At 30.2% G+C, this 14888-nt stretch overlaps 1 protein-coding gene across 1 annotated transcript in view; it reads right to left on the reverse strand.

The window, feature by feature from the left end:
- The window catches only part of LOC124365408 (ATP-binding cassette sub-family A member 7-like), a 39413-nt gene extending 24745 nt beyond the window's left edge, over positions 1-14668 (reverse strand). Inside the window, exons 1-6 of the mRNA XM_046821388.1 lie at positions 14555-14668; positions 11549-11697; positions 11329-11422; positions 9856-9991; positions 7679-7827; positions 2340-2476 (exon numbers count right to left, since the gene is read on the reverse strand). Coding sequence (XP_046677344.1) covers positions 2340-2476; positions 7679-7827; positions 9856-9991; positions 11329-11422; positions 11549-11614 — 582 coding nt within the window. The 5' untranslated portion in view covers positions 11615-11697; positions 14555-14668. The remainder of the gene's footprint in view (positions 1-2339; positions 2477-7678; positions 7828-9855; positions 9992-11328; positions 11423-11548; positions 11698-14554) is intronic.
- Positions 14669-14888: the final 220 nt, after the last annotated feature.

The raw sequence follows: 14888 nt of genomic DNA on the forward strand, positions 1-14888 counted from the left end.
CATTTTTATATATATGTATAACATATGAATAAAGAATTTTTGAATTGCATTGATTGAAATGGCAGTTGTAATGTGTGTTTATTCAGAAATAGTAATTTTGAAAATGAAATTGGTCCTTCAACTTAAAGCATATTGAGATATATGCTTCCCACATTTTTCAGCCATTGCCTAACAACGTAAAAATCCATAAGTAGAACTGGGATGTATGCAGTTTGAAAATTCAAAATAAAAACTTGTGTTTTTTTATACAAACTCTTTTATTAGATCGATTAAGTTAATCTGTTCAAAGAATAATGTGATGATCCTACAAAGTTTTAAATCTCTTTAGCACTAATTCATATATTATCTTGAGGTGAAAAAAGGTAACCATCTACTGTATTGATTCTCCCCCTTATTCTGTTTGATAAGATTCTCGCACAGACCAGTGGCCCATGAGAATGGACAGAATAAAGATTAAAAGGGGAACGGCCCCCCTTAAAAAAAATAAATTGCATGAATAGGTGAAATAAACTGTAACTACTTAAATTGGTTGTTTAGGCTTTTTCTAAAGGCAGTTCTTTGATAGCTTCATGATAACTTTTCTCAGGTAGACTTTTGAATGAATTATGAGTTTAGCTCCAATTCACCTTCCTTTTATTGTAGTGTCTGGTATCTGACACTGTCTCAGACTTGACTTCTGGAATCTTGAGTCACGTTCGTCTGAAGAGATCCAAAGAAAGTCAACAACGAAGAAGCTCAAAACGAAACTTTTGACATCAGAGACACGTATAAATAGGTGAAGTGGTAGTCTCATTGTCTCATCAGGTACACAATTGAGTGCACTATGAGATGTGATAGACACGATCTTTAAGTATGGTGGAGCTAAGTAGGGTTGATTCAATTGAATTTTGAGTTTAGCTCCAGTTCACCTTCCTTTTATTGCAGCGTCTTGTATGACGTTGTTGAGCTACGTTTTCATGGTACCTTTTAGCCTTATAACAGCAGACTGAATGTTTGGAATAACACAGTACAAGTAACAATAGAAAAACATTGGCAAACACTTAACACATTGGAGTCTGGCTCGCTATTTGCTGTTTTTATAACCCGGTCTGCATAAAATAATTGGTTTTCAGATTTTTTTTTTAGAAAACTGTTAAATATTATGTATAAGATATTATATTTTCTTGAAAGTTCTATCTTTCCTCTTTAAAATGATATGTAAAACTGTATTCCTATAAAATCTAATTAATTTTTTTTTAATTTCAAAACTTACATTTTTTTAAGAAAAATAAAAACTCCCGCATGTCTTGTGTTACTTGAAAACTAACTTTTGAATAAATAAAACAAGTAATTTCAATTTTTTTAAAGGCATTTACTGCATAAATATTTACAAATAATTATTTTAATTGCCAAAAAAATTTCAAATGCTAAAAAAATGATTATTGTTGTAGACAGACTGACGACGCGCCAGGCCACGTCAGTGGATAAACAAAAGCCTCAAGCGGGTATGACGTAGTAGCGCCTAGCGGAATTTTTCTGAACTAACCATTAAAGCTGGCTTTCTAATGCAGCAGACGGCACTCGAATATCACTCGAGCAACTCTGTATATCAATCGGCAAAGCTGTGCTCGAGTCACGCTCGAGCGCCGGCCGGGGGTTTAAACAATGGCGCTCGCGTCTGGCTCGAGCGTAGACTTGAATGTGTTAAAAAACAAAAAGCTTTTTATAATGTTAACCAAATGCTTATGTGTAATGTAGATAATTTATTCTTTTAAACTTTGTCTTTTACTTGTACTATTTACCATATGTATGTAGTATGTATTTATATTTATATATATTTTTATACTGTTGGTGTTATATTGTACATATGTATAACCCTTCTGCTATAAGGACTTTGTCATTACGATATATATTTGTGGGACGACAATAAATATTCGTGATTCTTAAAAAATTTTTTAAATTATTACAGGTCTTTTGATTTACAGAATTGGTAGAACTGTACAAAACCGCAATTACAAGGATTTGTAGAATGTGTATTGCCAAAAAAATCTGCCATTAAAAATGGGAACTACTGCTAAATCAACAAAAAATTCAAAAATCCAAAATCACACTGGGATTCTGAATCTGGTCCATGCTGTAACTAGATGAGTGACAATTGAGAGCCTGCACCAATTGGTTTATACACATCTTTTATATATTTTATTTACTTTTTTCAGAATTATTTTAACCATCCAAAAATGTCAAGTCAAGCAAAACCAACCAGAACACAAAAATATGTTTTCCAAAAATTGTGATGCCCACTAATTTGTGATAACTTTCTAAGGATTATCACTTTTGATAAACAAAACGTATAAACTTACCAGTGAAAAGTTCTGAGGAGCAAACTTAGCAGTAATTAAGGAATCCACAGCATTTTCATCGAGAGAAATATTCTGGCGGAATATTTCTTCCTTAATCCAACTCGTGCTGTTCACCAACTCGGGCACACTCAGAACACCTGAACAGCAACATATGTAAACAGCAACACAGTAAACACAATTTTGAAAAAATCTGAAAAATAACTGTACATAAATACATAACTTTGAATACATAAATTTGAATTGAGGATAACAAAAATCTAAAAGAATATTTAACCCTTTAAGCGTCATGAAAAATTTGACCTGTTCTTTGATAAAGTTACAATTTTTTTAAATTTCCAATGTGTAAAGTTAAATTTATTTTCGTTTCTGTATGTCAAAATAGAGTTATTTAACGGTAAATAAAATTTGTTTAGCCCTTTTTGGATTTCCTAGGCTAATTTTTAACTTTTGAGATTATCGCATTGTAGTTGTCACTAATATTTTTATCATTTATTCAGTAGTATGGGAATGAAACACAGTTTTATAGATAAACATATACTATATTACAAACTAATAAAATTAGAAAAATACAAAAGTAGACAAAGAGTGTTTATTTGGTGGCGGGCTGTCACAACTGACATTCTGCGCGTCTCCCGCAAGCCACTGTTATCGCGTGGACTTTGAACCTTCTTATCGCTCGGCAACCTGTAGGACAGCCTTGCAAGGCTTGAATTATGTTTCTTGCTTTCTGATAACATCCTTATGACCGTAGTAAAATATTAAAAAGTTTGGGGTTGACCAAGTAATTGCTCAGAATTACCAAATCTTCAAATTCCGAATCGTCTGGATTCGCCATTCACACGAATAATGGTAAAAAAACACTACATAAATACTAGAAACTGCTGTATATATATGAATAATTTACTTTAAAAAGAATAGGACACAACAGAAAATTATCGATAACCGAAATACATATGCGTGTACCAGACGCTTCTCACTAACTAACTGACTAGATGCCTTCACGGGAGCTCCCGTCAATGGCTTTGTGAAAGGCGCGGGGCAACTCCCGCTAGACAGTGTTTGGCCAATTAGAAGCAGCTGCCACTCCCATTTTAACAGAATTCGAGGCAGGGCAACCCGTCTGTATGTCGCATGACTACTAGAACCATCTAGCAGCAAAATATTCAACTAACATAGCAGTAAGAAAATAAAGAATGCAAAAATGCGGATCCACGGCAATAACGTTTTGAGCTTGTAGTGGCCCTCCGCGGATCCGCGTCAATAACGCTGGAAAGGTTAAGTCATGACTTTGTATTCAGTACAATAATTTAAAGCAATATTGCAGGTTGGAACAGTTACAAACTTGTTTAATCTTAGTAATTTAACTATTATTTATATTTTTTTATTTTGGAATATTGTTTAGTGAAATATTTATAACAAACATTATTAATTGTAGATCTATTTTAACTATGAAATATACCATTATGAATAAAGCAAGATTGATTGCTTGATAACAAACAGATTTTTCAATTACATCTTTAAAAAAATTCAGACTTGAGATTTATCTTAAAAGCTTTTTATAACTAATACATAGTAATAAAAAAAATTCTCATATTTTTACTTAATACACTTTTTCTATATAGACAAAATTTCTACAAATGTAATGAGTTTAATGCTGGTTGCCGATTTGGGCTATAGTATAACATAAATTTTCTCCTTTTTGTGCTTCTATGGGTTTTTAACATTTTTACATATTTAATAAAATGTAAAAACATTTGTTAATTTTAACATAAATAATTTTAACAATTCACTTACTTCAGCCCTTGAGTACCAGTGGTTGTTTTGTTAAGAAACACTTTAAATGAGCAATGCACTTGTAAATCACAGTTACAGCACTGGATGTGCGGCTTGCCCCCAGTGCTTCACTGTCACCCATGTCATTAGCTATTGACACATCATCGTCACTGGCGGATCAAGAACTATCATTATCAAATATAAAACCTCCAACTCTTAATCATCACTCATGAAACACATCGCCTCGACAAACTGAAATATTTGGTTCTGTTTACATCACCCACTGAATACTAGTTTTATGTAAAAATACCCTTGCTTTCCAGATATCCCACACTCTAAACAAATACAAGCAATGCAGTTTGAGCTTACACAAAGTGCCACATGTGCACTAAAGTAAACCAACTGTCACTAAGTTTTCCCATTCTAGAAACAAAAACAGATGTCAACAACCTACATGTGTTCAACACAAGCAGAACAACACATCGACAACATCTAGCAATGAACCAGGGAACTAAGTATTGATATTCAGTATAGAGATTCTTCACTATGCAGATCCAATATCTGTTAAATTATTCACAGACTTAATAATAAATGACAATTGTGCACAACACAGTAACTTGTTAGCAGGCCCTCTTCAGTTAAAAACTGATGATATTTTTACTGTCACTAAACATTACAGATCATGTAATAAACAAAGTTATCAAATTATATAGCATATTATTTTTATAATATAAGCCACTCTTTTACTGAAAGAAATAAATTAATAATATCCAAATAGAAACTTTAACAAACAATAAAATATGTATATTTATTAAGAAACCTAATAAATACATTAAAAGAAGTTTAGAAATTTAAAGTACAAATATCATAAGCCATGTGGTCATTTATGTCATAAAAAGCTTGGACTTTCAGCCACATTTTTAATGGTAAATTTTAAAGTCTGTACATTTAAACATCCCATGCTATTTTTATAATGAGTTGATTTATTAAACACGGTTTTAAAAGGATTAAAATTCAGAAAGTTAAATTGGATTCAACTCAATGTCCCTTAGTTGAAAAAAATAGTTCATAACGGCAAACCTCGTACAATATAGACCATATTTATCTCCAATAATGCCCAGAGTTTAAAAATATTACTGATTGTTTATATATACAGGCTACTTAATTGTATATATTGTAGCAGTAATATTTAAAAATGAAAATCTGAGATTGTAAAAAACCATTTAATATTATTACATTATTTTTAATCTTTCATATCAAACACATATTTCCAAACTACACAGGAGATTGTCATTGAAATTTACTGTTATTTCTGTAAGGATTTAAAGAATCCTAAGTAATAGACAATAGACAAATATTTATTGTACAATATGTTTTTTGGTATCACAATGTAATTGGGTAATAAAAACTGGTACATAGTCAATAATTAAAAACTAAACTTATTCTAAAATATTACTTTCATACTTATAAAAAATCACTTTTGATACATTGATCTATAAAACATAAAAAAGCATTGTTAAATCCAAGGCTAAACCCATTGTACATATTTTTAAAGATATATTTTTACTATTAGTTTTCATCATAAACTATCTTCAAAGAATTCATTTACACTATACAATACATTACATTACACTTTTCCTTTGTATTTCTCAAAAGGCAATTATAAGAAATCGCTAACATTAACACAGAAAAATTCCAAAAGGCATATTCCATAAGGAAAAATGAACCATTTGAGTGCCAGCCACTTAGAGCTGCAGCCTATTGTGAAACACAACAATGATATAGGCCAGTTTTGTCTGTGTTTATTTAGAAGCTTATTATAAATCATTTGTGTAGATGAATTTATAGTATTACTCTTTTGTTTAGTAGTAAATTAACTATGCTTTAACAATATGTAACCAAGACATATAGTAAATCATTATTTAACTTGTAAATTTACAACAAATTTTAAAAAGGTTTGAGATTTGTTTCAATTATGAGTTTACTGGAACTTTACGTACACATAAAAATAATTTTACACATTACACGTAAAAATAATTTTACACATGGAAAAATATTTAATTTCAAACTGTACTTCATTATTAATGTTCAAAATTAAAAGATAAATATCAAGTACTAAAAACATTTATAAAATTATTTTATGAAAAGAATTTTTATTTTGATCATGTTTATTTATTTTATGATTTTTTTCAACCCCCCCCCCCTCAACAGTGATTGGTTAAATTCGAGTGATTTGAGCATAGCGGCAAGTTAAACTAAAATTAGTTATTCCAAAATTCGATATAAATTTTAGTAAAAATTATGTTCAATACATTAAATTTTTTGAATTTTTGAAAAAATTTTACCCTTGATAACAATAGTAGCCGTCTTGTGTACTGTACGATTTACAGTTGTGAACTAATATCAAATTTGTTTAAATAGCATGTTCAACATTCTACATTTTCTAAAACTATATAAAATCTAGAGTGTTTTGGCTTTCTTACAAGTCAAATAATACTATACTATATTTCCTTGCCAGACGCAGTCCTATCATATTTAACAAATGGCTAAAACAAAATATATATATATATATAAAATCTCCAAGTCAATATATATATATATATATATATATATATATATATATATATATTGACTTGGAGATTTTCTTATGATATAAACAGTTTTATGCACCATAATTATCAACAGATTGTTTAAAAAAATATTATATATTATACATGTCAGTTCGTACTATATTTGTATTATTTATAACATGTTTAAAGTACACGCACAAAACATCCTAAAATGGCTTGCCACTTGGAAGGTTAAACTGCAAATAATGGAAATTGTGATTTCTTAACAACTTACGGCAATATAAAAATTCTAGAACTCAATGGCATTAACTAATGGGGGCATTAACACACAAAAAACACCCAAAAGCTAAAAATTTTCAATAATATTCGTGTAACATCAATTCAAATTCTTTGTACATAGCAGTTAAAAGTTGTACTCTGAAATAGGCCTGTACAATGTATTAAAATTCAAAATGAATTGGTAAACCAGTTCTTTTAAAGATTCCAGAAATTCACATCACAAAGTTGCCTACACTCAATCATATTAAACATTCACTATACATTAATTTTTAAAACCATGTTAATTTTGGTATTCTCTTTTAAGTCCAGACTATGATATGTAGGCCTAATAATGTTAATACTGTATTTAACTATATATTTATAAAACATGTATAACAAAATAAATTGTGTGCTCTTGACAAATAAATGAATATTGATAAATAATATTTTTTCAAATTAACTCATATATTTATTATGTTCATAAAACACGGTTTATAATGTATTTTAACACAATAACTGTGGTTCACCTAAGTGTGTGTTGTGGTGTTAAGACAACTTAATCAGTATACAGCCGCAATGAAGATATTAGTAATGTTGACTCGCAAAAATTCATTAGATATACATTGTTTATTCATCAACCTTTAATATACAACTGTAAAACTAAAATTTATAGTCATTTATAAACAATTAAGAGTATTTTTTCAATGTTCTTGCATAGCAAAATTAAACAAACGTTACCTTTCACTTGAACCTGACGGGATGTGATGCCTTGGACCAGGCTTGCCAACCGATTCAGATCAGCCACAACACTCTCTGCAGCATCCAAGTCCTGATCCACCAGTCTTTGACCAAACATGGTAGACAGCTCTCTCACCAGACTATCAGCTCTGGAACATCCCGTCATAGGTTAGCAATGAAAATCAGCATTTGCAAACAATTTTCATTAATTTCCTATGGTATACAAGAAATGTCCCAAAAGGTATTCTCTATAAATTCTGGATCCACTCATGAATGTCACATTAAAACAAAACAATAGTTGGTACATATTAAACCATTGTGCCATCGTAGCACTTATGCTTGCTAGTTTTAGCCCTACACTTTTTCAGTTTATAAGGACTTGATGGAACTTGTGTTTCTATATAGTGTCATGGTGCTTTGTATTTGTTTATTTTCTTTACTTTGTTTCTAATCTTATGTGTTGTATTACTACAGAAGGGAGAGACTGGATTCTAAGTCTTTAAAAATAGTGATTTAGAGTTTTTGTTATGACAATACCGACAAATTATCAGCTACAACAGTACTCATTCTCGAGCATAGTTATTTAGAGCATTAACACTTGTGAGACCAGGTTATACTGTATAGTTGGCTGAGTATTAACAGTCTATCACTAAAGAGGCTGGAAAAAATATTATTTCTGTCTGCCTGTCTGTCCACTCGATATATCGAGAACGAACTAACAGTTTAGACTTGAAATTGTGCATACAGCTTCATTTCTATATGGGCAACATCGAGTTTGATCATGAGCGAGCATTTTTACACTGGTGTTATGGATAACCTTGACAGAAACAAGCAAATCACAGAATTAATAAATTTGGGCAAAAACCCTACAACTGATAACCGATGGCACAGATGTTTATCTATACTGTTTGAGAACTGATTAAAACGCATAGCCGTTGGTCAACTTACTATATTATTAAGTGATAACCACTTTCGTTATATAGATGTAATTTGCACCAATAAAGGGATTTCTATATATATAAATAAAAATTAATTTTATATAGTTTATATTCATTATCATTATGTGTTATCATCTAACTTCGATCGAAAGGCTCACCGACAACCGACTAATCGACTAAACGTCTTGCCACGTTGTATTGATATTAATCATTATAATTGAACGTTTTGCTTATAAAATGGGGTTTGGTTAACGAGGAAGATGCAACACACAACCCAAGTGATATAGGTCACAGTGGTCATTTACTTACATATTTACGTGGTAAAACCAAAGAATTTTACCAACGTAAATATATTTGTAAATGCTGAGCCAAATCCCATGAAAGACATGCACCATCATCGATCTTGCTGTTAGCTTTATAGAAATTAAACTTTATGCAAAATTTCAAGTCTATAGGTCAGTTTGTCCTTAAGATATTGTGCGGACGAAGAGACAGAGAGAAATTAGCCCTGTAACTGGCATGCATTTTAGCATTAACTGGTACAGCTTTTTAACCACTTGCGCAGAGTTAAACAAAACGTGAACCGCAAAATCAGTTACTAATCAAAACATAGTGTTGAATATCATTTTATTCAGAATAAAACACAGTTTATGATAAAAGGAATAAAAATTGGGTTCATCTTTCAATTTATGGATGTATTGTGCTCTGAAACAAAACTTTTATTTTCTAAAAAATCAGTTTTTATTTTCTGTAGCAAATATAAGTCAATAAACATCTTCTATTTAAAAATCCAATATATACAAAAATATCTGGTTTGTTATTAATCAAGAAAATGTCTATTATACAGAACAAAAACAATGTATAACTAAACAAACCAGAATCCAGCTGATTTAAACAGAAACAGCTGTAAGAATTGCTTAGCACATCAGACATCTATAGATCTTTGTATAAAAGTGAGTACATTAAAAGAAAGTGCTGAATCTGCTGATTACAATGATATATCTTTTATTACGATATAAATAATGATTGTTTGAAAGTTGGCATAATTATGTAATGTTGAATGCACCACTCTACACCATGTTGAATAACGGCTCTGCCAGTTCACGACGGGAAAAAATGCATCATGAATGACGACTTTGCCAGTTCCAGGGTTAAATTTTCCAGTCCCTCAAGTGATAGGCTTTGCTAATGCTTAACCAACAAAGGATAGTTTGAATAGGAAATCTACTTGTCTACTACCTCGATGCTTGTAGGTTGCTGCCATCGATCTGAGCCTCCTTCTCTGTTGCATGACAGGTGTTGTTGAACGAACACAAGAAACTCTGTATGAAAGGTACTTGACCCACAGAGGGTAGTGCTTTTGGAGTGAAATGGCCTGAAATCCAAATACATACAATATTAGTAACACCATAACTCTATTTAAAAACCATCAAATATTGTCGTAAAAATCAACCTATTTTCCTCAATCATGTATAAATCAATTAATTTTGATACAATGTTATACAATTTTGGTTATGACTCATATGGTAAGATATCAATTATTCTAGCAAAGTCCTTGATTAACATACTTTCCACACAAACCTGGTAACCACAATAATATTCAAAGGCTTTAACAATTTTGCTTTAAAAATGTATAATAAAACTTTAATTTTATCACAATCAGATAATATTTACTCCTTTAAAAAGACATGTAAACATTACAAAATGTAATACGCTGTGAAGACAAGTTTCATTTCAGTTCAAATACTACAGTGATGGTTAATTGACAGCTTATAATAAATGTTGTGTTACTAAATAAAAATAATAACCAAAGAAAAAAACTTTCATTCTTGGATTCTAGAAATAAATTTTTATAGATTCACAAAATAACAAATTTAATATAATTGTTGGTTTTTAAATTTATGACTTCATTGAGATTAGTTTTTGTGCGGTATTTATATAAACACACAAATCATTTGAGTGAATTTAAGGGTATTGTAAGAAAGTAAGAGTATTTTCAATGCAGAAAGTCTTCACAATCATGACAATTTTTCTCAAGGTGAATAAGTCTGAATTCAATTTAAATAACACTTTAACATGTTTTAGTTAAGACAGCTAAGACAACTATCTAAAACCAATTCTAGAAATTTAATATGACACAATTTCTCTATTATTTTATTTTTATTTCAAAAGAAATTCCAGTAGAATGGTTATTTCAACTATATAACTAGTTTCTTGATTAAGGTTTACTTAATGTTTTCTAGTATTTTTCACTTATAAAAACATGGTTATCTGTTCTACATATTGTGTCGGCTTCTCTGAGATGTTTACACTTGAATCATCCATACTGCACAGTCAAATTCATCCTGTCTTATCTAATTAAAGGCGTTTTTTATACAAATTGATTATTAATAAATAAATAAATATATATATGATTGACATATATATGTATTAAAAAACAATCATGCTTAGCCCAAACAATGAAACACACAATTCCAAAATGTGTGTTGTGTGGTTACATAATATACTGTTATGCAATAGTACTTCTTGGTTTTATAAGCAAGGATTGTAAATTTTTTGTATATTACAAATTTTAAGAGCTTAATGAACAGTCTTAAAATTAAAATATTTAATGCTCTATTAGTATAAGTATTAGTACTACAATGTCAACTGAACCAAGTTCATGTTACTAATTTAACCTTAATTTTAAAAGCTTATATAAAACAAACTCACATTCACTAATATTTTCACGGAGCCCTTTGGTGCGCACCCACATTAGAATTAAAAACAAGAACAATGGCCATAGTAGTTCAACAACCAATCGAAACTGTAACAAAGCATAATTTATTTCAAAAAATAAAATAAACAGTAAAAGTATTGTGATTTATTAAACTTAAAGGTTTATACACTGGTATATCAATTTATTTTAAATAAAAAATTTTACACAATATACCTTCTGACGTTTCCTTAGGAGAAAGTTCTTCCACAATAACATGCGCAACTGAAGGCACAAACCCATCTTTGTTGGTATTGAAGAGAATTATATTGACTTCACTGATTTCTATAGCATCATTTTCAAAGTGTAGATTCAAATGGCACTTTCTGAAAAAATTAAGCATACAAAGTTCATTTAAAAATTATTTAAACACCGTGATTTATAAGGTGTACACTGTGATAGTGTACACCCAAACTGTTTATATGAGGTAACCTTGTATCAGTGCCTACTGTGAGATTTTATCTTAGAATATTATCTACAAGCACAGCTATAGGCTCTCTATATTTAGCTTTTAAGATATCCTACATCTTACCAATTCTAGTGAAATATGGTATTTCACAATCTACTTGCTTGTGAGATTTGTAAATTAGATTTATCCATGGAATCATCACTCGATTCAATTAACTTAAATAAACTAATTCCAATAGAACATTATTAACTAAACACAAAACTAGCAAGCAGTACATAATGTAATTATTTTTCAATACAAAGTAATAGAAATTCAATGACTTTTAAGAATCATATACTACTTTGAAGATAATTATATTATTATTTTGTATGTGAAAATGTATAGGAAATTGAGAGCATGTTACTAAAAACATTTCCATTCATACAAATGTTTTTTTAATTACTGCTTCAGTAGAACATATATATTACTATCCAGAGTAGCATCAGTTTTAGGGATAGTAGCATGCTACATCGGATTAGAATAGGGTGACCAAATCATTTCTAGTGTAAATCAGGACACCTTCAAAGTAGTAACATCAATATCAATATTTATTATCAATAGATTACTTGAACCATATCAACTGTATATATATATATATATATATATATATATATATATATATATATATATATATATAAATGAGTATGTATATTTTCACCCTCAATTGAAAGGCAAATTCAACTATGAGACTTCAAACATCTTAGACGGATGTACATTACAAGGGTCAGAAATGGACACTTTTTGATTGAAGTAGGTTTCCGAGACCTTTATATCTAACATGTATTATTTTATTGATTGAGGCACTAGGAGAGGCAAACTCAACAGTGATGTCAGAAATATAATTGATTAGAACCATATATTTATCCTTCTACACTCGCAAAACAAATATGAACCGGTAAATATTTTATTTATAATATTGTTCTAAATTTATTTAAATTTTTACCTAAACATAGTAGTTAAAAACAGAATTTAACACATGATACAAATTTTAAATTTGTTTTATATTAAAATTTACGAAATCTATTGCATTACCGCATGTTAAATGATCTATAAAATCTTTAATCTTGATTTTTGAATCTGACTTTGTATCTGAGTTAGGTTCAAATCCTATCTGTGGCGATAGCACTTTTTATCAGTACCACTGACCTTGTACTGTATAGACTCTCCTCGTTATTCTACTTGAAAAGATTCTCACATACACCAGTGGCCCATGAGGATAGGGTAAATACTGTAAGCCTTAAAATGTAAAATACACACTATAACAACAACAATAATTTTATTGACATTTAACAACATTAAGCTGTGTTATCAATGTCAATAATTATTTAAGCAATGCAAATACATGCCCATATTTTCAAATAAAAGATAACATTGTAAAACTCCATTTTAGAATGTATAAATTTTAGTTTAAATGTGGAGAATGTTTCTTGTAGTTCTTAAGATATAGCCATTTTCCCAGGCCTCCATTATTCTCTTTAATATTGCAACGTTTTCTTGAAATGCTTTTGTGTTATCGGGCGGTCTCCAAAAGGTTAAATTTTCGCTTAAGTTATAGCCAATTTTTGTACAGCATAAAATAAGAATAACATGGTCTCAGGCAGCTGTGTCAAACTTACAATTTTTAATACTATTAGCATTCAACATATTATGCTCTGTACTCCAGTTTGACTAAGAGGTACGGAATATTTTTTGTGGTAACCCCTCACCCCACCAGTTTGGTCAGATTCTAGGTACGCCTATGATGGAATGCAGTAAGGAACATAGACAATGAGAGTAAACGTATTGCAAAAGTACACAGTAACTAACATAAAAGTAACTATTAATAATACCAGTAGGGGATACTATGTTGGTTATACTAATATCCATATTGACAACACTATCAAACTAGACTGTTTGTAGCAGTTGTATTTATTGTCTGTATTGTTATTCGATAATTGACCTGCATACCTAAATATTATCTTGTTGCAGTGCCTTCTTAAGGATCTGGTGCGACCACGCCAGTCACACCTACCTAAATCTCATTAAGGCGGCCTGGTCTGCCTAAATCTCATGCTTAACTTAAACACTTTGGTTCCCGAATGACACACTATCTGTTGGGACTGTTCAGCATAGCCTAGTTCTGGGAGCAAAAATGTAAAGCGTAAATTTGACGGTAATCCCAATTTTACTAAGGAATTTTATAATAACTGTGTAAATTTTAATTAAATGTCAATGGCTTTTGAAAATTGACCCTATACTGAACACTTGCCCTAAACAACTAGCACTTCAGTTCTAGGCTAATTTAAAATAAATTTGGCAGTGTCATGTAAATAAAATTGTACTATGCGTATTTATATGTTTGTGCTAGCTATATTTTTTAGTTTATGACAATGTGCAAAAAATATTACTGGTTTACCCGATAGTAAATAAAATAGAGCTTAGGCCTATAAAAAATATTAAAAAAACAATTTCCAATCCTATAAGCCAAATATTATTTCACAATATTCACTGCGGTAACAGAAACTGTTAACAATTAAGTATTTACTTTTCATCACTTATAAATAAATTATAAAAATGTGACAGACCTAGCCGGTATTAAATCATACTATGTTTCGTTTTTTTTACAAATAATTCCCTATCCTATAAGACAAACGTTATTTCACAATATTCACTGTGATAACAGAAACTGTTCCTAATTAATTAAGTACATAATTTTCATCACTTATAAATAAATTGTAAAAATGTGACAGCCTTACTTGTCTAAACTTTGTGTTGTGAAATAAACGTAGGCTACGCAATTATTTGTAAATCATGCAATAACCACATTTGTTGACTCAGACTGTCGGCTGCGCCGATTCGTGTTGCGTGACGGACGGCTGAAAATGACAGTACAGATAATGGAATGTAAAAAAAAAACAAAATGAAAAAAGTGACCTTCAAAAAATCTGTAGTTTCATCTGATATAATGATTATGTTGACAAACGACAAGCTTCATATTTGTACATGTAACTTTTAATGTGTACTTGGTTCAGATATAAAAAAAAGTTATTATTTTATTTTTACATAGTCACCTAATTGCATCAACGCATC

Source organism: Homalodisca vitripennis, chromosome 6 (genome assembly GCF_021130785.1).
Source record: "Homalodisca vitripennis isolate AUS2020 chromosome 6, UT_GWSS_2.1, whole genome shotgun sequence".
NCBI lineage: Eukaryota > Metazoa > Arthropoda > Insecta > Hemiptera > Cicadellidae > Homalodisca > Homalodisca vitripennis.